The 25,000-nt window shown below is 46.0% G+C and overlaps 1 protein-coding gene across 1 annotated transcript in view; it reads left to right on the top strand.

The window, feature by feature from the left end:
- The window catches only part of kif26ba (kinesin family member 26Ba), a gene marked incomplete at both ends in the record, with an annotated part of 114,563 nt that overhangs the window by 68,687 nt on the left and 20,876 nt on the right, over positions 1-25,000 (top strand). The window contains 1 exon segment of the mRNA XM_084446453.1: positions 8,885-9,071. Coding sequence (XP_084302579.1) covers positions 8,885-9,071 — 187 coding nt within the window.

The raw sequence follows: 25,000 nt of genomic DNA, 5'->3' as shown, positions 1-25,000 counted from the left end.
TCCTACTGTACATAACAACCAAGCCCAACCTGGTCACAACTACAGATGACAGCAGAAACGTCCTCCAGGGGGAAATTGTTGATGACTGTGTATTAAATGTATCTGTGTTTTGGACTCATTTGAAACCCATTGTAAAGTTCTCCTTTCTTATTTACTTAACCTATATTTATATGGTCAACAAAAAAAGCACCAGCCTTGTTCAGGAATAATTATAGACCAAGCCATTACAGTGTTATCTACAACAATTATGTGTCTATAGACTACAGGCCTACGCTCCAAATTAATTGTCTAATTTCAGGCAGTAGAACACTTACATTTCCCTCAGTTGTTCATGCCGGCGTCTCGTTGCAGCAAACGCAAGACTGAGAACCTGGTGAGGGACTGGTAGTGAACCCGAACCCGAACGAGACCGTGTTACACACGTCAGGTTAATTTACACTGACTCACAATGGAGACCCAGGCATTACACATGTCAGGTTAATTTACACTGACTCACAATGGAGACCCAGACGTTACACAAACGTTACTTACTGTAGGTGTGGCGCTGACGGTGCTCACATGATGTTCACACGTATTGGCGTGAGCGTGTTACACCTACACCTGATACGCACCACACACACACACCACACCTGATATACACACACACACACACACACACACACACCTACACCTGATATACACACACACACACCTACACCTGATATACACACACACACACCACACCTACACCTGATATACACACACACACACACCTGATATACACACACACACCACACCTACACCTGATATACACACACACACACCTGATATACACACACACACCACACCTACACCTGATACACACACACACACACACACACATGATATACACACACACACACACACCTACAGATGATATACACACACACCTGATATACACACACACACCACACACCTGATGCACACACACACACACCTACACCTGATATACACACACACACACCTACACCTGATATACACACACACACACCTACACCTGATATACACACACACACACACACCACACCTACAACTGATATACACACACACACACACCACACCTACAACTGATATACATCACACACACACACACCACACCTGCACCTGATACACACACACACACCTGATATACACACACACACACCTACACCTGGGGCCTCATTTATCATTGAGGTACGCCTTCTTTTACACGGTCTTTTTCGCGATTTCAGGCGTACGCCATTTGCCCCCCCCACATTGCGATTTATCAAGCCGAAAGGGCGGAAATTTAGTCGCCTTTCTCCGCGCTTTTGTACGACACCTCTCAAGTTGTCGTACCGATTTACACGGTGTTCTGCGCCCTTTTTGAACACAGGGGGAACTGGAGACGCAGGTGGTGCGTCGGTGAATTACTATGTTTGACGGAGAGAATAAGAGCGACAGTTCATGAACGCACAATCATGTAGGCTAATAGCCCAATTCAGCACCAACATATATCGCAATGCAAGATTAGACGTGTCCTCTAACCGGCTCATTAATGGTCCGATATGGATTTGTTCCCCAAACTGAACCTATATGCGCTGTCCCAAACCTTTCCGCGCTATATGTCACACACCTAATGCAGGCACTCCATCAAACGGCAATAATTGACCAATTAGATTGTCATTAATATGTGATCATGTGGACCTGTTTGCTGTTTGGTAAGCATATAAATGACAGTCCTCCTGTGCGTAATGCGAGCCTAAATGAATCCGGCGCTACTCGGCCTACTGGCCGAGATAGAACTCCAAAGAGGTGACGGCGATGGCGACTGCACCCACATATTCATAAGGGCACCATCAGTGAATGAATACGTCTATGTGAATCGCAAAAATGTGCACACTATAAATACCCAAATCATATGTGACGCCGACATGCTCATCACAAGTGTAGTGGCACGGTGGCCTGGCTCCACGCATGACTCATCCATCCTGGCGCACAGCAGGGTAGGGCTAGACTGGAGGCAGGCGCTGCGCGTGACGGCTGGCTTGGTGTGTGCATAGCCAAGATACATATTCTTTGTCTTTTTTACTTTAATCTTTATTAGCATTTTCCATCCATACAACGACAATACCATAAAACATAAAAACTTACAATAACAGCTTATGGGTACTTCCATCCATGCAGCTTTTTTTTCTTACTCAAATATGACAATTTTAATACTAGTGGTATCATCACACTTCCTTCTATAATCCATCCATTTTTCCCATCTCCCTTCAAACTTTCCTTCCTGCATCCTCAATGCATAAATAAATCTCATAAATCTCCTCCACAACACCCACCACTGCTCCTTGGTTGGGGGTTCCACCTTATACCAAGCCCTCATTATTGTCTTTTTACTAGCAACCAATAGTACTTTCACTAGGTATCTGTCCCCTCCTTGTACATCATTCTGTTATGTTTGCCAAGATGTATATTCAAAGCTGATAAGAATGAGAACCAGTCAAGACCCCACCACAAAATGAGGACCCAAGCCCTCAGCCCCCTCCCCGTCATGAGGTTTACCAGCGGGGCCAAAGGGCCCACACTGAGGTCATGCGCCAGCTATGAAGACACAAACAAGTAAGGTTCACATTTCTACCATTTTATTGTCTGTTGGTGGGTGACTGTGTGAGGTGTGTGAGTGCGTTTGTGAGTGAATGTGTGAGGTCCGTGAGTGTGGTAGTGAGTGACTGTGTGAGGTCCTTGAGTGTGGTAGTGAGTGACTGTGTGAGGTCCGTGAGTGTGGTAGTGAGTGACAGTGTGAGGTCCGTGACAGCATGTGTGAGGGAATGAAGTGCAGTGAGGATGTCCTGTTGGCTCTGGTGGTGTAGTGTGGTGACCTCCACCAACTGCTGCACAACTGCCCCACAACTGCCCCAATCCCTTCTGCCATTTCCCTCTGGGCCTCTAGGGTCATGAGCCTCCAGCACAGCGTCTGATAGGAAGCCCAGCCCTCAGGGAACCTTGAGGCAGGGACGCTGGCAGCCGGAGGTGGAGGCGTGGGCGGTGGAGACGGAGACGGAGGCGCTGGAGATGGCACTGGAGGTGGAGGCCGGTGCGCTGGAGGTGGAGGCACTGGAGGTCGTGGCGCTGGATGTAGAGGCTGCAACCGGCGGGGGCACGACCGTCAGGTCAAGGACCACTGCAGACTCCCCCTCCTCTGAGTCCCACCCCACGTCAGAGTCTGGAGAAACAATTTCAGTCATTTTCTTTGAGTTTGTCTGTTAACTTGATTATGCATTAAACATTTTATTGTGTAACCATATTCAATTGATATGTTTTTCTGTTGGCAGCCAAATAAATGCTTAAGTATGATTTACCGGGTGATTTAGATGAGAGTCTTAATTTCCCAGAGGGGAAAATGTTTCATGTGGTCTAACATTATGAAGTGGTCATCTGTGTTATCGTTCCCTGTTTTTGGTCCTAAATCAATCATAGCCTACCACAGAATGTGTGGAATGTTTGCTTTCCTCACACATAATACAGCATGTCCGTGTAGCCTACGCCACATACAGGATGCACCAAACATACAGTAGGCTACCTAAACTAGGAGCAATCAGACAAATGTAGGCTCGTACAAATAGCTTACCTTCCGAAGATGATTTTCTTTCCTCGCGTGGACCTCACCAACAAGCACATGCACCTCCGTCTCCGAAAAGTTTCTCTTCTTTCCGCGTTTTTCCATAAACGTATTTGTCTTTCCTAATGCTCCACGCTATATTATGTCGGTTCCTTCCGGGGTATCCCCGTTGTCGCTGTCATAGTTTTGACCATATATGGTTGGATTTGGGCGTGGAGAGGGCGGAACACGGGGCGCGTGCGCGTACGCTCTCTTCTCCGCCAGTCTCGGATTTCTCGTGCAGAAAAGAGCGTACAACTTTTTTGATAGATCCGAAAAGCGTGTAAATATTCTCGTCGTACGCTACATTTCGCATTTTCCGCGTTTTCGTCGTACGCCCTCTTTTACACCAGAATTTACACGCTCTTTGATAAATGAGGCCCCTGATATACACCACTACACACACACACCACACCTACACCTGATATACACACACACCTACACCTGATACACACCCCACACACACCTACACCTGATACACACCACACACACACACCTACACTTGATATACACACACACACACACACACCTGATATACACACACACACACACACCACACCTACACCTGATATACACACACACACACACACACACACACACACACACACACACCACACCTACACCTGATATACACCACACACACACACCACACCTACACCTGATATACACCACACACACACCATACCTATACCTGATATACACACACACACACACACACACACACATACACACACACCACACCTACACCTGATATACACACACCTACACCTGATATAAACACACACATACACACACACACACACCACACCTACACCTGATATACACACACACACACACCACACCTACACCTGATATACACCACACATGGCAGGCAGAGGGTGTATGAGGACTGCTAGATTTGGCAATTAAAAAACTAATAAACTTTTTGTGTGTGATTTTTTGTGATGTTTGCTTCGGGAATGTAAACATATGTTTCCCATGCCAATACAGCCCTGTCAATATTGAATATTGAAGAAACAGAGAGACGGAGAGAGAGACAGAGAGAGATGGAGAGAGAGACATACTGTAGGTCAGGGGTCATCAACTATATTTGTCCAAGGGACAGAAATGTTCTCAGCAGACACTGGGGGCCAGACTTTCAAATCTTTTTTTTTTTTACAAATATATTGTTGTTTAATATTTTCACTTTCTTGTGAAAGTAACTGTAATTACAAATTTTCAGTAGCTTGTCCAACACTGGTGAACAGACTCCTAAGATTTATACTGCACCCCGATTTGTAATGTGTGCACGCACGCACATACACCGTCGTGAAGCACGAATCAATCATGCCCACAACAATGTGACTTATGAGTTTCCATAATTGCCACTCATAATTTCACAATTTCACAGCACAAACACCCACTTGCTTAGCTGTGGGGCATTTGTCATTGACTTGGTCTTATTAGAAGCCGCTATGAACCCGTTCCGTTTAATGCACTCTTGAAACATTGAGCCTACCGTCATTGGCATGTGAAAAATAAAATTAAATGAAATGTCAAATAAGAGCATATAAGTAAAACTAAATGTTAAATGAGAGCTATGAGTTTGCCCATCTTGCATGAAGGCTACTGCACAAGTCATTCTACCGCTATTCACAACCAGCGAAGCAAGCAGGCACAGCTTTGTGAGTGAGCCTGCCTTAATCGGGTTGTGTAGTAGACTATGCTACTGGCTAATAGTAAGAGATTTGGGGTCAGTAAATCATTCCTAATAAAAAATAATTTCGATCTCAATGGTGTTGGTGTTGGTGTTGCTTCAATATTGGAAGATTCTTTTTTAGATATTGAAATACTTCTGAGGGCCGGATGGGAAGCTTTGGGGGCCGGATGGGAAGGTTTGGGGGCCGGATGGGAAGGTTTGGGGGCCGGATGGGAAGCTTTGGGGGGCCGGATGGGAAGCTTTGGGGGCCGGATTTGGCCCCCGGGTCACCAGTTGATGATCCCTGCTGTAGGGAGACAGAGAGTGGGAGATGTAGAGAGACAGATATTGATAGAGAGAGACAAGAGAGCCAATTTAAAGACAGATAATTTAAAGCACTACAGTCCCAAGAACTGACAGCTGAAAGGAGTCCTCTTAGGAATTCAGAAGACTAACCCTAGCCCTAACCAAATCATGAAACACAAAAAACATTTATTTAGAACATTGGGAGGAAACTACATTACAAAACAAAACAAACTGAAATGTTATCGATCATCAGACAGAATGTCACATTGGCAGTATCTCTTCTCTGTCAGAGATATAATGCAGAGACAGATCCTGACCAAACACAGGCTAAGTGACCACAGCTTGCCTATTGAGAAATGCAGACATAAGAAAAGCTGGCAGCCCAAAGAGCAAAGACCGTCACTGTGAGGCAGGGGAGATGGAAACAGAGATGCACTTTCTTCTGCATTGTAAAAAGAAATTTTACAATTATGCTATGTACAACGTGATAGATAACCGTTACAAAGTATTACAAAGTATATATGTTACGGTCAATGTGAGAAAACGGGGAATGTGAGCTTTTCCCGGTTATTGCGCACATTCCCCGACCTCGCGGGGAATGTAGGAGAAACATGTTCGTTTCTCACATCTCCCGGGTAATGTGCACATTCTCCGACCTTGCGGGAGATGTGAGAAATTGGTTAGTATTTCTCACATCTCCCGCAAGGTAGGGGATTGTGCACATTAACCGGGAAATGCTAGCAATTCCCGACCTTGCGGTAAATCTAGGAAAGCGCAACCGTATGCAAAACCTCTGCGCAGCCGGGTGGTGGGAGAGGGCTTATGTGACGCCTCAGAGGGCGTGCACCATAAGAGGCACCCACGGTTGTTGGGCTAACGTTACTGGCGCACACCTGTGAGAGATGTTTCGTCTTTCTTTCGGCTAGCTAACGTGTAGGGTTCCTTTGGAGGTTCCCACCTTCCTGTTGTTGGAATTTTCATTTTGCGTTTGTTAACTTGATCACCAGTGTAGGCCTATCCTCCTAATACTACTCACACTGTGTGCAGCATAGGCTATATTACTGTTCAAGGTAGACCACAGACTGTTATTAACTGTAGGGGAGGACCGGGACGAATGAAACACTTTTTGGTTTGATCAGATTTACACAGAAATTAATAAAGATGGAGATTACATTTTTTGATGATGACAAACAACTTGTACATGTCCTTTACCAACCTATTAGTTGTAAGTTTCGTTCTGTGGTGTAACAGTTCAATTCAAGACGGCCGAGAACAGAAGATGTGAATGTTTCTCTTGTCCCTGCCGTGCGGGGCGAGTGAAACAGAGGAGTGGGACGAGTGAAACAGTGAGATTGTTTTGCTTATTGTGTTGCGTAGCCTCGCGGCTTGTAGGCTAATTATCTTAACTTTCAACACATGTATAATTAGACCCAATTTAATGTTTCCATTAATGCAATTGATGCTATGTATTCGAAAACCATGGGCAAAATGTCAAGCGCCTCTCGTTCTAAGCGCACGAGCCCTCTCCCACCACCCGGCTGCGCAGAGGTTTTGCATACGGTTGGACTTTGCTAGATTTACCGCAAGGTCGGGAATTGCTAGCATTTCCCGGTTAATGTGCACAATCCCCGACCTTGCGGGAGATGTGAGAAATACTAACCAATTTCTCACATCTCCCGCAAGGTCGGAGAATGTGCACATTACCCGGGAGATGTGAGAAACGAACATGTTTCTCCTACATTCCCCGCGAGGTCGGGGAATGTGCGCAATAACCGGGAAAAGCTCACATTCCCCGTTTTCTCACATTGACCGTAACATATATACGGCACGCGACAAGTGCACGAGCAGAGAAGCGCAGAAAAGAAGCATCGGTTGCTTGGTAACAGACATAAACATTGATAACCGATGTTGGATTGAGTAGTTAGGATTTCCCAACTTCAAGATAGGATAAGACGAAGCAAGATAAGATAGGATGCCTAAAGTTATTTAGGATTTGCTTCTGTAATACCAAATCAGGGAAAATCTTATCTGAACTGTCCTATCTCAAATCTTAAGATAGGACGTGTTTCTGTAATGCGGCCCCAGTGCTGTAGTGATCAGTACTCTAGTGATCAGGACTGTAGTGATCAGAACTGTAGTGATCAGGACTGTAGTGATCAGTGCTGTATTGCTCAGTGCTGTAGTGCTCAGTACTGTAGTGATCAGTACTCTAGTGATCAGGACTGTAGTGATCAGGACTGTAGTGATCAGTACTGTAGTGATCAGTGCTGTAGTGCTCAGTGCTGTAGTGATCAGGACTAGTGCTCAGTACTGTAGTGATCAGTACTCTAGTGATCAGGACTGTAGTGATCAGGACTGTAGTGATCAGTGCAGTAGTGCTCAGTACTGTAGTGATCAGTACTGTAGTGATCAGGACTGTAGTGCTCAGTGCAGTAGTGCTCAGTACTGTAGTGATCAGTACTGTAGTGATCAGGACTGTAGTGATCAGTGCAGTAGTGCTCAGTGCTGTAGTGATCAGTACTGTTGTGATCAGGACTGTAGTGATCAGTACTGTAGTGATCAGTACTGTAGTGATCAGGACTGTAGTGCTCAGTGCTGTAGTGATCAGGACTGTAGTGATCAGGACTGTAGTGATCAGTGCTGTAGTGATCAGGACTGTAGTGCTCAGTGCTGTAGTGATCAGGACTGTAGTGATCAGTGCTGTAGTGATCAGGACTGTAGTGATCAGTACTGTAGTGATCAGGACTGTAGTGATCAGTACTGTAGTGATCAGGACTGTAGTGCTCAGTGCTGTAGTGATCAGGACTGTAGTGATCAGGACTGTAGTGATCAGTGCTCTAGTGCTCAGTGCTGTAGTGATCAGTGCTGTAGTGATCAGGACTGTAGTGATCAGTGCTCTAGTGCTGTAGTGATCAGTGCTGTAGTGATCAGGACTGTAGTGATCAGGACTGTAGTGATCAGTGCTGTAGTGATCAGGACTGTAGTGATCAGTGATGTAGTGATCAGGACTGTAGTGATCACAGGGACTCTGCACTGTTTGTGTCCTTCAGCCTCTCTCTCAGTTCCCCATCACTTCTCTCTAACCCTGTATTATAAACCAATTAGCCCAAAATTGTCATATTATCTTCTCCTCCTTAGTTAGGAATTGCATCATCCCTGAATAAGCCTGCATTCATAACACCCCCCACCCCTCTGCCTATAGTAATCAAGTAGGTCAATATGTGTTGGATCTTTGTAACTTGACTGTAGCGTTTGTCTTGCAGAGCTGCTCAGAAGCTGAACCTGTCGTCTAAGAAGAGGAAGCCGCGTCCCCCGGCGCCCCCCCTGGTGTGTGACCCACCCCTCTTCCCCACCAGCTTCAGCGGGGCACTGCAGACTGCGCCCCCCCCGGCCCCGCCCTGCCTCCTACGCGCCGCCAACAAGGTCAAAGACACGCCCGGCCTGGGGAAGGTAGGAACACACACACACGCACGGGCACGCGCACACACACACACACCAATGGAGACCACCGTACCACACTGTACCTCAAGAGGTTACCACGGCAACAGCCCTCACTACCAAACGTCGGTGTCTCTCCATAATGAAATGTCTTCCTGTACTCTCTGTGTGTCGTGTGTGTGCAATCAGCACATGTTTGTGTGTGTGTGCTAGTGTGTGCTTCATCGATCATCCGTGTAACGAGTTTTTAGTTCCTCCTCCTCCTTGATTTGGAGGTGTTGGGATCATTGGCTCCGTGTATGTGTGTGTGTGTGTGTGAGAGAGAGAGAGAGAGAGAGAGAGAGAGAGTGTGAGTGTCTGTATTTGTCTGTGTGAGTATGTGTGTGTGTGTGTGTGTGTGTGTGTGGTGTGTTGGCTCCCTGCTTAAGGATAAATGACCAGAGAGCTCTGAATAAAACACATCAAAGCACTGAAATAGGGAGCACTTGCTTGGCACAGGGCACAGGGTGCATATGTGTGTGTGCAAGTGTACGTGTGTGTGTGTGTGTGTGTGTGTGTGTGTGTGTGTGTGTGTGTGTGTGTGTGTGTGTGTGTGTGTGTGTGTGTGTGTGTGTGTCCTTATGGAGAGCACAGATGCCATCAGAGCTGCCAAGGAGAGACTGACTCACACGACTCGTCCTTATCATCTTGATGGAGCGAATATCCCAGAATACACGTGATGGTGACTGAATCCGATTGAGCGTTCATGAGAAGATGATTTTTAAAAACGCTATATTTTCACTTCCTGAATCCCCAGGATATTATCTTATTGACAACAAATTGTTGAAATGTGCAGCCCCATATATCAACAGACCTGTAAGGTAGGGAGCTGGTTCTCATGGTCAGGGAGCTGGTTCTCATGGTCAGGTAGCTGGTTCTCTGGTTCTCATGGTCAGGTAGCTGGTTCTGTGGTTCCCATGGTCAGGTAGCTGGTTCTCTGGTTCTCATGGTCAGGTAGCTGGTACCTTGGCGATAGATAACCAAGGAGCTGTATAGATTTGTGTTATAAAGGGGTACTTTCTGGGAAGATTGTGTGTGTGTGTGTGTGTGTAGTGGGGGGGGGGGGGGGGTGGCAGGCTGTGTGTGACAGCTCCATGGGGATTCCTAATTAAGGGCGGAATGCCTTAGCTCTCTTTCTTCCTGTCTATGGTCCATCTCAACACACACATGCACACACACACAAAATGGAAATAGTGACATTTCCGGAGTAAAAATGTCACCTGCCATCCCCGTGGGAAGCTAGCTCCAGCTGTAATGGACTTAATAGGTGCACGCGCACACACACACATGCACACACACACACACACACATACACACACACACATACACACACACACATACAGTAGACGCGCACACACAAGTTCTACTTTGAAGGAATTGCTTCATCCTTCAGCTGCTGTAGGAAGGAGTGTGTGTGTGTGTGCGCGTGTGCCTATTACCACAGAGCTGCTGCATCCCCAGGTGTTATAGGATGTATGGTTGTACATCTACAGTACTGTGTATCAGGGGCCAAATTTCCACTGGGGACAGGGGGGACATGTAGGTTTGGGATTCATTAGGATTTGATTAACGGTCCGAATCCTTACCGAATCCTCTTAACGATTCCTAAATTATATATTTTATTTATTTATTTATTTATTTATATATATATTATTTATTATATACATTATATATAAATATATAATGCCATTCATTCTACTCACTATACTTATATTAGTACATAATAAACACAAATGTAATCATACAAATACAAAAACTGTAACTATTCTGTTTCACAGTACAAATATGAGGTACAGTAGGCTGTTTAAAACAGCTCTAATATTGCTTTTCAAAATATTACATTATACACATTTTGTCTAAAGAACAGATTGCAGTGTTTGATTGCACATTTAGGCTCTCAGGGAGCATGAGTCAACTTTTTAACAGTTCTTTTGCAAGAAAATTAGCATGTCTGCCTTTTCTGGATGAATCCTACACCTAATAGTGTTTCCAGCTACTGAAAAGACTCTCTCTGATGGGGTTGAAGATGCTTGCACACACATATACAGTATGTGGTCGACAAATCTGACAGGATGGGGAGAGAGAACCTGTTCTCCCTCCACCACCTAACAGGGTCTGAGCTCAGGGACCAAGGAGGTTATGACAGGCAGGAGGAGGCAGGGAGCAGCAGCACTGCGTTGCAGGTAGGCTAAGTGTGCAGGTAGGCTAAGTGTGCAGGTAGGCTGTGTGTGCAGGTAGGCTAAGTGTGCAGGTAGGCTGTGTGTGCAGGAAGGCTATGTGTGCAGGTAGTCTATGTGTGCAGGTAGTCTATGTGTGCAGGTAAGCTATGTGTGCAGGTAGTCTATGTGTGCAGGTAGGCTATGTGTGCAGGTAGGCTATGTGTGCAGGTACAGCAGTATGGCTAATGAAATAACTTTGCCAATATCTGTCAGAAACACCTCAAACCACTTTAACATTTTCTAAGTATATATATCTAACTCTATGGTTATATATATTACTATTATGGTTTTCATTAGTTATTGATAACCAATTTATTAATATTTGAGAAATCAAAAAATGACATATTTATTCATGTTTAGATGAACTACTTTGCCAATATCTGTCACAAACACCTCAAACCACTTTTGCAACATTCTATATATCAACTATGACAACCTTTGGTTTTCATGATTTATTGATTTCCAATTTATTAAAAATCTATAAATTCCATATGTATTAATATTTAGATTAATAACTTTGCCAATGAGCATTTGTGCAATGACATGAGGACATTGAGAGCAGTATGGCTAATGAAAAAATAGTAGGCTAGGGTTGAAAAGAACTGGCATGATTTGAGCTTTGCTCACGCAGAAATCCAGTGTGCTATGATTCACCATCCCTACTTGTGCCCCCCTCACTTCTCAAACTAAAGTTTCGCCCTTGCTGTGTATACATGATACATGAGTGTGCGTGTGTGTATGTTTGAGTTTGTGTGTGTCTGTGTGTGTGTGTGAGAGAGAGAGAAAGAGAGTGGACATAGAGAGAGAGAGAGTGTGTGTGTGTGTGTGCGTGTGTGTGTGTGTGAGAGAGAGAGAGAGAGAGAGAGAACAGAGAGAGAGTGAGAGAGTGTGTGTGTGTGTGTGTGTGTGTGTGTGTGTGTGTGTGTGTGTGTGTGTGTGTGTGTGTGTGTGTGTGTGTGTGATATTTTAACCGTGTCGGTGGTTTCCTCACTGGGAAACATGACAGAAAGAAGATGTAGACATCACAGTACTTCACCTTGCAAATGTCAGAAGCATTACGGATATACAGTGTGTGTGTGTGTGTGTGTGTGTGTGTGTGTGTGTGTGTGTGTGTGTGTGTGTGTGATAGAGAGAGAGAGAGAGAGAGAGTGTTTGTGTTAGAATAGGATCTGTCAAGGGATGTCGGATTAACGGAATCTCCCAGCTGTCAACTGGTTGACAGGCATCTGTATTAGCTCTCCAGCCCCCCCCCCCATGGTTTGGCTTTGGTACGTTCCATCTCACCTTAAAGGAGTAAAGGGAAAATGCATGTTTATTCCTGTTTTAAGGTTACTTATGATCATATACAATGGTTCAGATCAAAACGTTGACAAAACTAGCACTTTTGAGAAAGTCTGATAATTGCTCTACCACCGTTTAGGTCATACAATGGATGTGGGTGGGCACCTTGAAAAATCATTCAAAAACATGTTAAACTCTCGATTTCAAAGACAAGAAGCTCACCGAGGGGGTAATTGGTGTCCGTTGGTGTTCTGACATCAAATTCGTCGCAAAGTATGAATCCTGTAGGGTTTTATTGATCGTTTTATGAAATCCATTGACTTGTATTGATGCGACCGTTGTAGATGTGTAGATCAATCCGCAGAGGGGATTCAGGAAGCGGAACTGCTTACGGTAGCTATTGTTATTGTTTATGTTGCTAGGCTACCTAGTTTGCGGACGTTTACACACGTATGTGCTGCGACTAAATAGTTCTATGCTAAATATTAAAAAAATCCTTTCCAGATGAACTAGAATCTTACTTTATGGCGAATTATATGTCAGAAAGCCAACTAACACCTCGGTGAGTTTCTTGTCTTTGAAATTGCGAGTTTAACATGTATTTTGAATGATTTTTCAAGGTGCCCACCCACATCCATTGTATGACCAAAACGGTGGTAGAGCAATTATCAGACTTTCTCAAAAGTGCTAGTTTTGTCAACGTTTTGATCTGAACCATTGTATATGATCATAAGTAACCTTAAAACAGGACTAACCATGCATTTTCCTTTTATTACTCCCTTAATCAAATCAGCTAGCAGGGCTTCTTCCATTCATCTCACTGATTGCGGGGAGAGATATTCTATTATTGACAGAAATTAAAGGGTGTTTTTATCATTAAGCGTGCTTCAACAGCAGAAATTCCTGCCGCAAAGATTAAAACATGAGCTGGTTTTGATGGCCTCTCCTGCCTCATGAAGCAGGCTACTAAGGAGAGATCTCTCCTCTCCTCTCCTCTCCTCTCCTCTCCTCTCCTCTCCTCTCCTCTCCTCTCCTCTCCTCTCCTCTCCTCTCCTCTCCTCTCCTCTCCTCTCCTCTCCTCTCCTCTGATGGGCCTCATCTGTCATTCCTTCATTCTCCTTTTCTCTTAATCTGTCCAAAATTCTTCTGGTGGTGGATACAGGATAGAGGGTGTTGTCTCCATTGGGTCACAACTGGTGTTGACTGAGGAATCTCCTGACACTTGATTGCAAAAAAAAAATCTGACTTTCAAAAATAATTTCAATATAATACATTATCACTGAAATGGCTCCTACAGAGGGGATCTGACAATTCCATCAATCACTCAAGCCAGCCACGCACACACAGACACACACACGCACACACACACACGCTTGACTGCTCGACTGGCGACCTTGGGAGGAATGGCACGACGACAGCTAATCAATTTTTAATAGCTCTCTCTAAGATCACCTCACCGTGTGTGTGTGTGTGCGTGTGCCTGTGTGTGTGTGTGCGTGCGCATGTGTGTGTGTGATATGGGAATTCAATACCACTCAGTTCCAGTGCTGTGGATAAAATATGAACAGCGTTAGTATTGGCTGTGCAGGGGGAATGTTAATTGTGGGACAGATTGGGGGATGAAGGGATGGATAGGCGCTAACGGAGGACGATAGGAGGAGGAGGAGGGATGGAGGGATGATGGGATAGAGGAGGGAGCGGGGATGGATGGATGGATGGATGGAAGGAAGGAAGGAAGGGAGGGAGGGAGGGAGGGAGGGAGGGAGGGAGGGAGGGAGGGAGGGAGGGAGGATCAGATTTGAGGCTGTGGGTGGAATATAAATTCTAATTCAGCCTGGTCCTGAGTCCCTGTACAGCAGTGTTTGTGTGTGTGTGTGTGTGTGTGTGTGTGTGTGTGTGTGTGTGTGTGTGTGTGTGTGTGTGTGTGTGTGTGTGTGTGTGTGTGCGTTTGTGCCTGTCTGTCTGTCTGTACAAACGCATGTGTTAGAGACAGAAAGATTAATCAAAAGAGAGAGAGAAACAGAGAGAGAAAGAGACAGAGAGAGAGGGAGGGAGAGAGAGAGGTAGAGACAGAAAGAGAGAGATAGGGAGAGAGAGAGAGGGAGAGAGAGACAGAGAGACTTTTGATGCTCTTTATTGAGACATCCTTACAAAACACTAAACAGCACCCAAATTAAAACCACACAGTTATCATCGTTAAAAAATAAAAAATAAAAAACACACCCACAACAACCCTACCTTCACACATGCCTCATACAGAGCCCTCCCCTTCACCTGTCTGAGGTCACCAGGGTCATACAGAGCCCTCCCCTTCACCTGTCTGAGGTCACCAGGGTCATACAGAGCCCTCCCCTTTACCTGTCTGAGCTCACCAGGGTCATACAGAGCCCTCCCCTTCACCTGTCTGAGGTCACCAGGGTCATACAGAGCCCTCCCCTTCACCTGTCTGAGGTCACCAGGGTCATACAGAGCCCTCCCCTTCACCTGTCTGAGGTCACCAGGGTCATACAGAGCCCTCCCCTTTACCTGTCTGAGCTCACCAGGGTCATACAGAGCCCTCCCCCTTACCTGTCTGAGGTCACCAGGGTCATACAGAGCCCTCCCCCTCACCTGTCTGAGGACACCAGGGTCATACAGAGCCCTCCCCCTTACCTGTCTGAGGTCACCAGGGTCATACAGAGCCCTCCCCCTTACCTGTCTGAGGTCACCCAGTCTCGGAGTACTGAAGGTCAGCAGCTGGCTCCCACTCTCCTGCAGAGTCGTCCTCCCTCGGCCGGGCCAGAGTATACTTTACTGAGTCGGGCAGCGCCCCCCGTACTCTCCCTCTCTCTCCCTCTCTCTCCCTCTCTCTCTCTCTCTCTCTCTCTCTCCCTCTCTCTCTCTATCTCTCCCTCTCTCTCGCCCCCCGTACCGCCAAACAGAGCCTCTCCAGCAGCCTGATGAAGACTCTGACCAGTCCTATGGTGACCTCCAGCCTCCATCCTCAGGAACACACAGATGGTCCAGCTTAGTCAGGCCCCCTCTCATGTGCCGCTCTCACAAGGTGTCTGCTGTAGTCATGGCCCCCAACTGGAGCAGTGGGCTGTAGAACAGAGGCTCCTCCCACACCCCGGGTCCAGCCTCTAAGCCTCGCCTCTGTAAGGGTCTGAGGCAGCCCCAGGCCCTCAGGACCGCAGCATAGAAATCGGAAAGGCCCGTAAGGTTCAGCCCATCCTGTCTCATGAGGAAGAGCTGGCGGTCCAGCCCTAAACCAACAGCCCTCCTCAGTAGAGCACAAGCCAGCTCCCCCCAGCAACTGTCCTTGTTATACAGCAGTCTTTGGGCAGCTTGCAAGAGGAACGCAGCCCCCCTGCTCTCCAGATCCACCAGCACCCGCCCCCCCTCACAGACAGGCAGGTACAGCACTGGTGCCCGGAGCCAGTGGTATCCCGACCACAAGAAGTCCACCACCTTCATCTGGAGCTCCACCAGGAGACCACGTGGAGGATTGAGGACCGCCAGCCAGTGCCATAGAGTGGAGACCGCCAGATTGTTTATGATCAGCCCCCGGCCCCTGTACGACACCTGGGGTAGGAGCCATTTCCATTTAGAGAGCTTTCGAGAGAGTACCTGGGACAGCCCCTCTGAGTTCTTCTTGACCCAGTCCTCCGAGCCCAGATAAACTCCCAGCAGCTTGAGTCCCGCCCGACCCCAGCGCATGTCCCCTAGCAGCTGAGGTGGCCCCCTGCTCCTCCAGTCCCCACATAACAGGCCCTCGCTCTGCCCCAGTTCACCCTGGCTGATGAGGCCCCCTCGTACAGCTTCAGACACCTGAGGTCCTGCTCTCCCCTAACAAACCCTGTCAGGTCGTCTGCATAGGCAGAGAGACACACCCTGGAGCACAGACCTACCCCTGGTGAGTCTATGCCCTGCAACCTCCTACGCAGCAACCCCAGCAACGGCTCAATAGCTAAAGTGTACAGTTGGCCTGACAACGGGCAGCCCTGGCGAATCCCGCCCCCCCCCCCCCCCCCCCCCCCGTACTGGCCTGCTCAGCCCCCCGCCCACCTTCACCAAAAAGGAAGCCCCAGCATACAGTAATTTCACCCCAGATATGAAACCCTGCCCAAACCCAAACTCAGACAATACATTAAACAAATACTCATGGTCCACCCTGTCAAAGACTTTTTCCTGATCTAGGGAGACCAGGCCCAAAGCCATGTCTCCCCACTTTGACAGTTCCATCAGGTCCCTTATAAGGAACAAACTGTCCATGATCAACTGACCCAGCACACAGTACGTCTCAGTAAATGCACAGTACGTCTCAGTAAATGCATTTGTTTAGACTCACAGCTTTGTTGCTCCAGCTCAAAGAAGAAGGAACTGGGTGCGTCCATCTCCCTGCGCATGGAGAACCTAGCTCTTACAAGAGCCCCCCTCACCCTAGTCTGCAGAAAAGCCCCCAGGTCTCTGCGTAATGTAGCCAAATACTGCTGCTGCCCCTCTGTACGCCGCCCTGCTAGCTCCGCCTCCACCTGCTAGCTCCGCCTCCACCTGACTGATGCTACTCTCCAGCCCCTCCAGCTCCCTCCTGGACTGGGCTGAGGAGAACACCGTGTACTGCTGGCAAAATAGCCTAATGTGGACCTTCCCCACATCCCACCACTGACGGAGAGACTCATCCTCCTGTTTCCTGGCTGTCCACCCCTCCCAAAACATCCTGAGGCTAGAGCAAAAGGAGGCGTCTTGTAAGAGCTTCAACATTGAGCTTCCAGTAGGCACACTGGCGGGGCCCGGCCACTAAAGAGACATGAACCATGGCAAGATGATGGTCAGACAAACTAACTCTGTTACCACACTGACGAGAGACGTAAACACGGTCCAGACGTAAACACGGTCCAGGCGCAGCGCTCCCCCTGTCCCCCGCCACCTTCACCGAGGTGAACTGTCTAGAGTCCGGGTGCTTGGTTCGCCATGTATCCCCTACATCCAAAGTATTCAGCAGACCCCTAACTGCTCCCACCGATCCGAGGTTAGGGTTAGGGTTAACCCTCCCCAGTCCTATCCCTCGTGAAGTCCACTGTGCAGTTCCAGTCACCCCCCATCACCAATACCACCTCTGGTGCCAGCCCTGCCAACTCCTGCGCCCAAAAAGACCCACCCTATCCCTCCCCCCATTGGGTGCATACACATTAACAAACACACGTATTAACAGGTGCCTTAACCATCAACACTCAACCATTACACACCTCCTGAGTGGAAAGAATTACTCTCCAGATTACTGGAGAACAGGATTGACACCCCCGCACCAACATTCCTGCCATGGCTCAGTACCTGTGGCCCCCTCCACCAAACCCCCCAATCTACTTCATTCCCAGCTTCACTGTGTGTTTCTTGCAAAAATAATACATTGATTTTTTTCTGCTCAAAATACTCTGATATCAACCCTCTTTTCCCCCTGTCTCTGGCGCTATTAACATTAAGAGAGCCTACACGTAGAACCTCCATAGAAAGAGAGAGAAGGAGAAACATACAAAAGCAACCAGAAGAAAAGCCCCATCTGCAGGTGTGTATTGAAAAAAACACCCATTAGTTCTGCTGTGTGGACAAGCCCTTACGCTCTGATGGGACCCATTTTATCAGTCCATACTCTTCCCAGGTGACATGGGACATGTCACATGACATGTGAGGTTGTCCGACTGGCACACTTTCTGAACTGACCTCCATAAGAAAACTACCCAGCTCTCCCACTGCGTAGACCAAGTCCTCTCCACTCAGGCCCACAGACACACCAGACACACTAGAACAGTCCAAGGGAGAATCATCCCCCTCCTCCCGATTCATCCGGGAGCTCCCCAACTCCTCCCTCTCCCGGGCCCTACGCTCACCTGGAACCCCGCCTGCCCCCCCTCCTTCCCCCCCTGACTCCCTCCCTGCCCCCCACCCTGCTCCCCCTCCTTTCCTTCCCGCCCCCCCACCTGCTCCAGGGTTTTGGCTGCGGGGTGCAGGGGGAGAGCCCGGACTGCACCGCACCGCCCAACCCTGTTGGCTGCGACCTAAGGGGGGCGCCACAGTGCTGCCAAGACACGGCTGCCCATTCATGTCCATTCATTTTTGGGACTTTTTAGACATTCATTGTCAATGGGGGGGATTGAAACTTCCATATCTCAACGTGTTGCTAACAACAGAATTCGAGACAGCATGGAATCAGCTGGAAATGTTCTCCATCAATCAACATTATGGGTAAGTCGTAAATGAGGCTCTAAAATTCTGAACTACCCCTTTAAACCTGTCCAGCACCTCATTTAGCTCTGGGGCCTAATCAATGGAAAGGTAACAGTATGGTTGTTAATGAGAACAGTACTGGCGATAGACCGGCCCCTCCTCCAGCCTCTCCAGTCTCCCTCTGTTAATGAGAACAGTACTGGCGATAGACCGGCCCCTCCTCCAGCCTCTCCAGTCTGCCTCTGTTAATGAGAACAGTACTGGCGATAGACCGGCCCCTCCTCCAGCCTCTCCAGGCTGCCTCTGGTATTGATTGTTTCAGCCAATAGCAATGAAGCCCTTCAGCCTGAACCTTCTACGCTTTGTGTCAACATTCCAAGATTCTGTTCTGCAAGCTTTCTGAATGTTTTAAAGTGGTGCAGCAGCTTCTATACGTGACGTCCGTCCGTTCTATTAATACATCCATGGTCCATCCGTAGCATGAGATTTAATACAGCTGCAGACCAGCAGAGGGCAGTAGAGATTGCTCATCCTGCATCGCTTACTTCACCACCTGGGTGTGATTTTTTTCCCAGCGTGTAGACTGATCAGATGATTTTATTACCTCCACCCCAGCGACAGCAAAGGGCAAGAGGTAATGTTTTCGGTGGCATTTTTACAGTAAATGCATGCGTGTATGTTTGTCTGTTAGCAGGATTACGCAAAAACTACTGGACCGATTTTCATGAATCTCGGTAGAAGTATGTAGCACGGTCCAATTCATGGTCCTTTAAATGTTGGAGCTGATCCAAAGCACGGGTCGGGTCCACGGGCCGCCGAAACACGGCCTGCCATTCCCCTCCATTCATTTTTGGAACCAGGATTGCACAAAAACTAGCAGACCAATTTTCATGAAACTCGGTGGAGGGGTATATCATGGGCCAGCTTAGAACCCATTAAATTTTGGAGCAGATCCCAGTCACAGGCAGGATCCAAGAATAAAAACAAAACCAGCTTCCTGAGTGGGGGTGCTAAACACACAGGGTTTGGACTGTAAACATGTTTCCCGTGGCAATAAAGTAAACATATGTTTCCATGCCAATAAAGTAAACAGATGTTTCCATGCCACTAAATTTATTTGAATTGAATTGAGAGACAGAGAGAGCAATGATATAAGGCTCTTAAAGATGATAAGACCTGAACACACACACACACACACACACACATACACACACACACACACACACACAGACACACACAGAGACACACACAGACACATACACACACAAAACCAGACACATACAGAGACACATACACAAACACACATACATACACACACAAACACACACAGACATACAGAGACACATACACAAGCACACATATACAAACACACAGACACATACACTGTACCAGAGGAGGCTCGTCCATTGAGGTAGAGGAGGACAGTCCTCTTCAGGACTCTCTTCATTCTCTTATCTGAATTTATTTATTTATAATTAATATTTAATATTATCTCAGTTTTGTTCATAAAGCATGTTTTCCCTATGGATAAAAACCCATTATTGAAATTCTAAAGCTCCAACAGTAACATCTATAACATGCAGCTGGAGGACCCATAGATATCTATGGAAGGGAGGCTAGCCTCCCTGAGGGCGGGTTCTTTTCTCTTAAATCAATGTAATGCCTTTTTTTCTTGCTAATTTGTGATTGGCCAAAACGCTGAAAAATTACCGCAAGGGAGGACAGTACTCCGAACAGGATTTAATTATTGACATTTTGTTAGTCCAATCACATTCCAGATTTACCACAGTGAAGGCCGATTGAGTCGGTGTTGATGTCTGTGTTTCTCTTCCCTGTGCCATTGGAGACTTTTTGTGTGTTCGTAGCTCCATCATATAATACATCCAAAAGTATTATGGGACATATTATACATCAAACTGTTTGTCTATTTGTCTTGATTCTAGCCATCTAAATATTTAAGATGACATAAATACTTTTTTAGCTAGAGCCGTCTGAACACGACAGTTCCACTGGCTGGCTATATCCGGTAACGTTAGCTACGAGGTGCACGTCAGGCTACAGCATAGGCAGGCGCGCAGATTGGCTGGAGGCACAAACTGTCGGCAACTTGTCCAAACAATTTCTAGAGACTGAGTCGCAACACCGGATCGGAGAAATCCACAGCCTGGCTCCTGCTTGCGTGAGAATTGATCGCTTTGTGGTGCTTATTCCTCATCCAGTGATGGATGGGTGGATGGAAAACTTTCAACTGAATGTTCATATTGTTCTGATAATTGTACGCTATAGCAGCATAAGTGGCAGCATTGACAGCAACCCAAATGAGCTAATCCCATAGCTGTACCATTGCTAGTTAGCCATGAGCGAACTGTTGGATACTGCATTTGCTGTGCAACGTATTCCATTGTCCAGTTGTCAAATCTATTTGCCAACAAACTGTTTGAGAGCCAGCACACCTCAGTGTCCCCTAATCAAAAACATTTTTTCATATATCACCTAACCTCTCCAGCACCTCACCAATATCAATTATTTTCTCTCTTTAGAGAAGAGTACAATCCATTACAACAACTGCTTACAATGTTTTATTGTTGTTTTGTAATGTATCATGAATATGATAAATAAATGCTGCATGTAGTTAAAGAAAGTGGTGTTCAGTTTTTCATATGCTAAAATTGACTGTAAATCCACTTTAAAGCTAATATTTAAAATAATAACTGACTGAGGGAAAGTGCCCCCCGGCGCCAATGGGCGGTTCGCCTCTCTTCCTCCTGTCCTTGCCTTGCCCTTTTTTGAGTCACCAGCCACCACTGCACTGTACAAAAACACACTCTCTCTCTCTCACACACTCACACACACACACACACACACACACATACACAGACACATACACTGTACAAACACACACATTTTAATGAAAAATGTCACAGCCAAACAAAAAGCTCCCATGGAGAAATAAGGAGATAAATCAACTTAGGAGAAGTGCTGAGCGCACATGGAGGAAGACAAAGCTGCAGGTTCACCATGATATCCTTAAAGAACATCTCGATGCCTTTAATGAGGCTATAAGAAATGCTAGGAGAGATCGCTTCTCAAAATTGATCTCTAAAAATCATAATTCCAGGGTGCTGGAATAATTGTTCAATTAATAATAATTTAACAATTGACAGCCTCATAAACTCTGTCCCCTACACACCTGTCAACATGTTCTCTACTTCCAAATGTAGTAGATGAAATTTAATGAAATGAGTAATGAACTTTGTAGCATATTAGAGATAAATGACATTGGGATGAATATCACCCAGACAAGAACAATTGTTTTGCTTGATGACCCTCCTCCACTGAGCATTGGGATGAGCTTGTTTGCACCGGTTGACACAGAGACGCTGGCAAAATGGTGTCACAACTTTTTTTAAAGACTATTTTAACTCTGTGTCTGAGGACACTTTAGCCATTGTTAACTGTTCCCTCAGCACAGGTCTTTTCCCATCAGCTCTTAAAACTGCCCTGGTAAAAACCCTCCTTCAGAAAAACAACCTAGACTCCTCAGTCCTCAGTAATTTTAGACCGATTTCCAACCTCCCATTATTAGGTAAATTTCTAGAAAAATTGTTATTCAAAAAGTTAAATGCCTTTCTAGATGCAAACTATATCCTTGACACTTTTCAGTCTGGTTTTCGGCCTCATCATAGCACTGGTTAAGGTTGTCAAGGTTGTAAATGACCTCAGAATCAGTGCTGATGCGAAAAAGCTCTCTGTCCTTGTCCTTCTGGACTTGAACGCAGCTTTCAACACAGTAGATCATGATATCCTCATTGGAAGACTTGAGAACTGGTTCGGCCTCTACGGTCCAGTCCTTGATTGGTTCAGGACCTACCTAATTGGCCGAGAGTTTTTCGTCGCCCTTGTTGATCACAGCTCAAATAACGCTTTAATGACATGTGGGGTCCCACAAGGATCCATTCTAGGGCCTTTACTCTTCAGTCTGTATATGCAACCCCTACGTGATGTAATTAGAAGGCACAATATTAGCTACCATAGCTATGCAATGACACTCAGCTCTATATTTCTGTGACCCCCGATGACTACAGCTCAGTTAACCACAGGTAGAATGCTTTGCTGATATAACGGCATGAATGTCACAGAATTTCCTTCAGTTAAACCAGGATAAAACTGATGTGCTGATCATTGGTGAAAAAGTTGAAAGGGAGAGACTACACTGGGCAAAAACACTGACACTGAACACCAAATGCCAAGTCAGAAACCGACTGTACAGTAGGTGTCATGTTTGATTCAGATCTTAATTTTGAGGCCCATATGAATGTGACTAGGACATATTTTTATCACTTGAGAGACATTGCTAAGGTGAAACCTTTTCTCTCCCAGGCTGACACTGAAAGACTAATGCATGCTTTTATCAGTAGCAGGTTGGATTACTGTATCCGGTCTACCAAAGAAAGTTATTAGCCAACTTCAAATAGTACAACATGCTGCAGCACATGTCCTCACTAAGACCAGAGGGCACACATCACACCAGTTTTAAAATCACTGCACTGGTTACCTGTCAGTTTTAGAATAGAATTAAAGATTATTTTATTAGTCTATAAGTCATTACATAATCAAGCACCTAAGTACATATCAGATATTATCTTAAAACATACACCCAGTAAGTCCTAGTATTAAAATATACACCCAGTATGTCCCTCAGGTCCTCTGGCACTGAGCTTTTAATGGTCCCTAGAGCCAGGACTAAGAGGCATGGGGAGGCAGCTTATAGTTCTTATGCCTCCAGCCTTTGGAACACCCTGCCAGAGGACCTGAGAATGTCTGAGACTGTGGTAATTTTTAAGCAAGATCTTAAAACGTACCCTATTACCATTGCTTTTACAACATAGTTTTACTTGTTTTAATGTCTGTCTGGAAAACAGGAGAGCAGACACATGGAAAGGAGCATTAATCCACCGTGTTCCCAAAAAAGACAATATCTCTGAAGATCTAACAACACAGAGATATCCCTCCTCCCTACCATCTATGAGGTATTCCTGAAGTGCATACTGGCCAGAGTCCTCCCTTGGCTGATGGATGCTGACATTCTGTCCACCGAGCAGAAGGCATACAGTACATCAATAGGCAGGGTATGAATGAACAGGGATAGATGACTTTAAGCATGAGTCCTGACTGTATTCTGTCTTCCTTAACTTTAGAGATGCATTTGGGACACTCAATCACAATGTCATGATTAAATCACTGGAGGAAAGCTATCCCAAATATTCATTGACATAATGTCAATGTCATTTTATTTATACAGTATAGCACCATTCATACAAATCAATGTAGCACATAGTGCTTTACATAAAAGAAGAAGGATAAAAACATAAATCATATAAACAGTGAGAACAGATTTAAAAGAAACAATAAAAGTAAAAGCATTAAAAATAAAAGATAGTGTAAAAGAGAATAACAACTATAAAAACAGAATTCAATTCATCCAAGAACACTAAGATATTAAAGATGTTGTTAGGGTCTGACATGACTGTGTGACTTTAAGGGTCTCGCGTCAAATATACTGTAAAAGAGAATAACAACTATAAAAACAGAATTCAATTCATCCAAGAACACTAAGATATTAAAGATGTTGTTAGGGTCTGACATGACTGTGTGACTTTAAGGGTCTCGCGTCAAAGATACTGTAAAAGAGAATAACAACTTTAAAAACAGAATTCAATTCATACAAGAACACTAAGATATTAAAGATGTTGTTAGGGTCTGACATGACTGTGTGACTTTAAGGGTCTCGTATGCCACCCCATCTCTGCCGCTGGCTTTGTTGTTAGGAAGGCCATGTAGAGCAGTCTTTTCCTCCTCAAACGTAAAGTGTCTGATGTCAGGGAGGGATGTTGGTTCGAGTGGTGGCAGGTCCATGTGCAAAGGCGGAGGTGGCCCTTGGCCTTGACATTTACTGTCATACTGTAATACGTTTGCATGGCTGCAGTGTCATTTGGGCAGGGGGGTGGGGGGGGGGGGGGTTCTCACTGTTGTTTAAAATGACTTGGATTGCTTTAGATGTTCTATGCTGCCAGATATATGCCAGTTTATTTCTGCTCTCACACACACACACACACACACTCTCTCTCTCTCCCACACACACACACACACACACAGACACATACACTGTACACAAACACACACATACACACCCCATCG

The sequence above is a fragment of the Borostomias antarcticus genome (assembly GCF_949987555.1).
Source record: "Borostomias antarcticus genome assembly, chromosome: 12".
Lineage (NCBI taxonomy): Eukaryota > Metazoa > Chordata > Actinopteri > Stomiiformes > Stomiidae > Borostomias > Borostomias antarcticus.
Note: the sequence above shows the minus strand (reverse complement) of the source record. Positions and strands in the feature narration are given on the sequence as shown.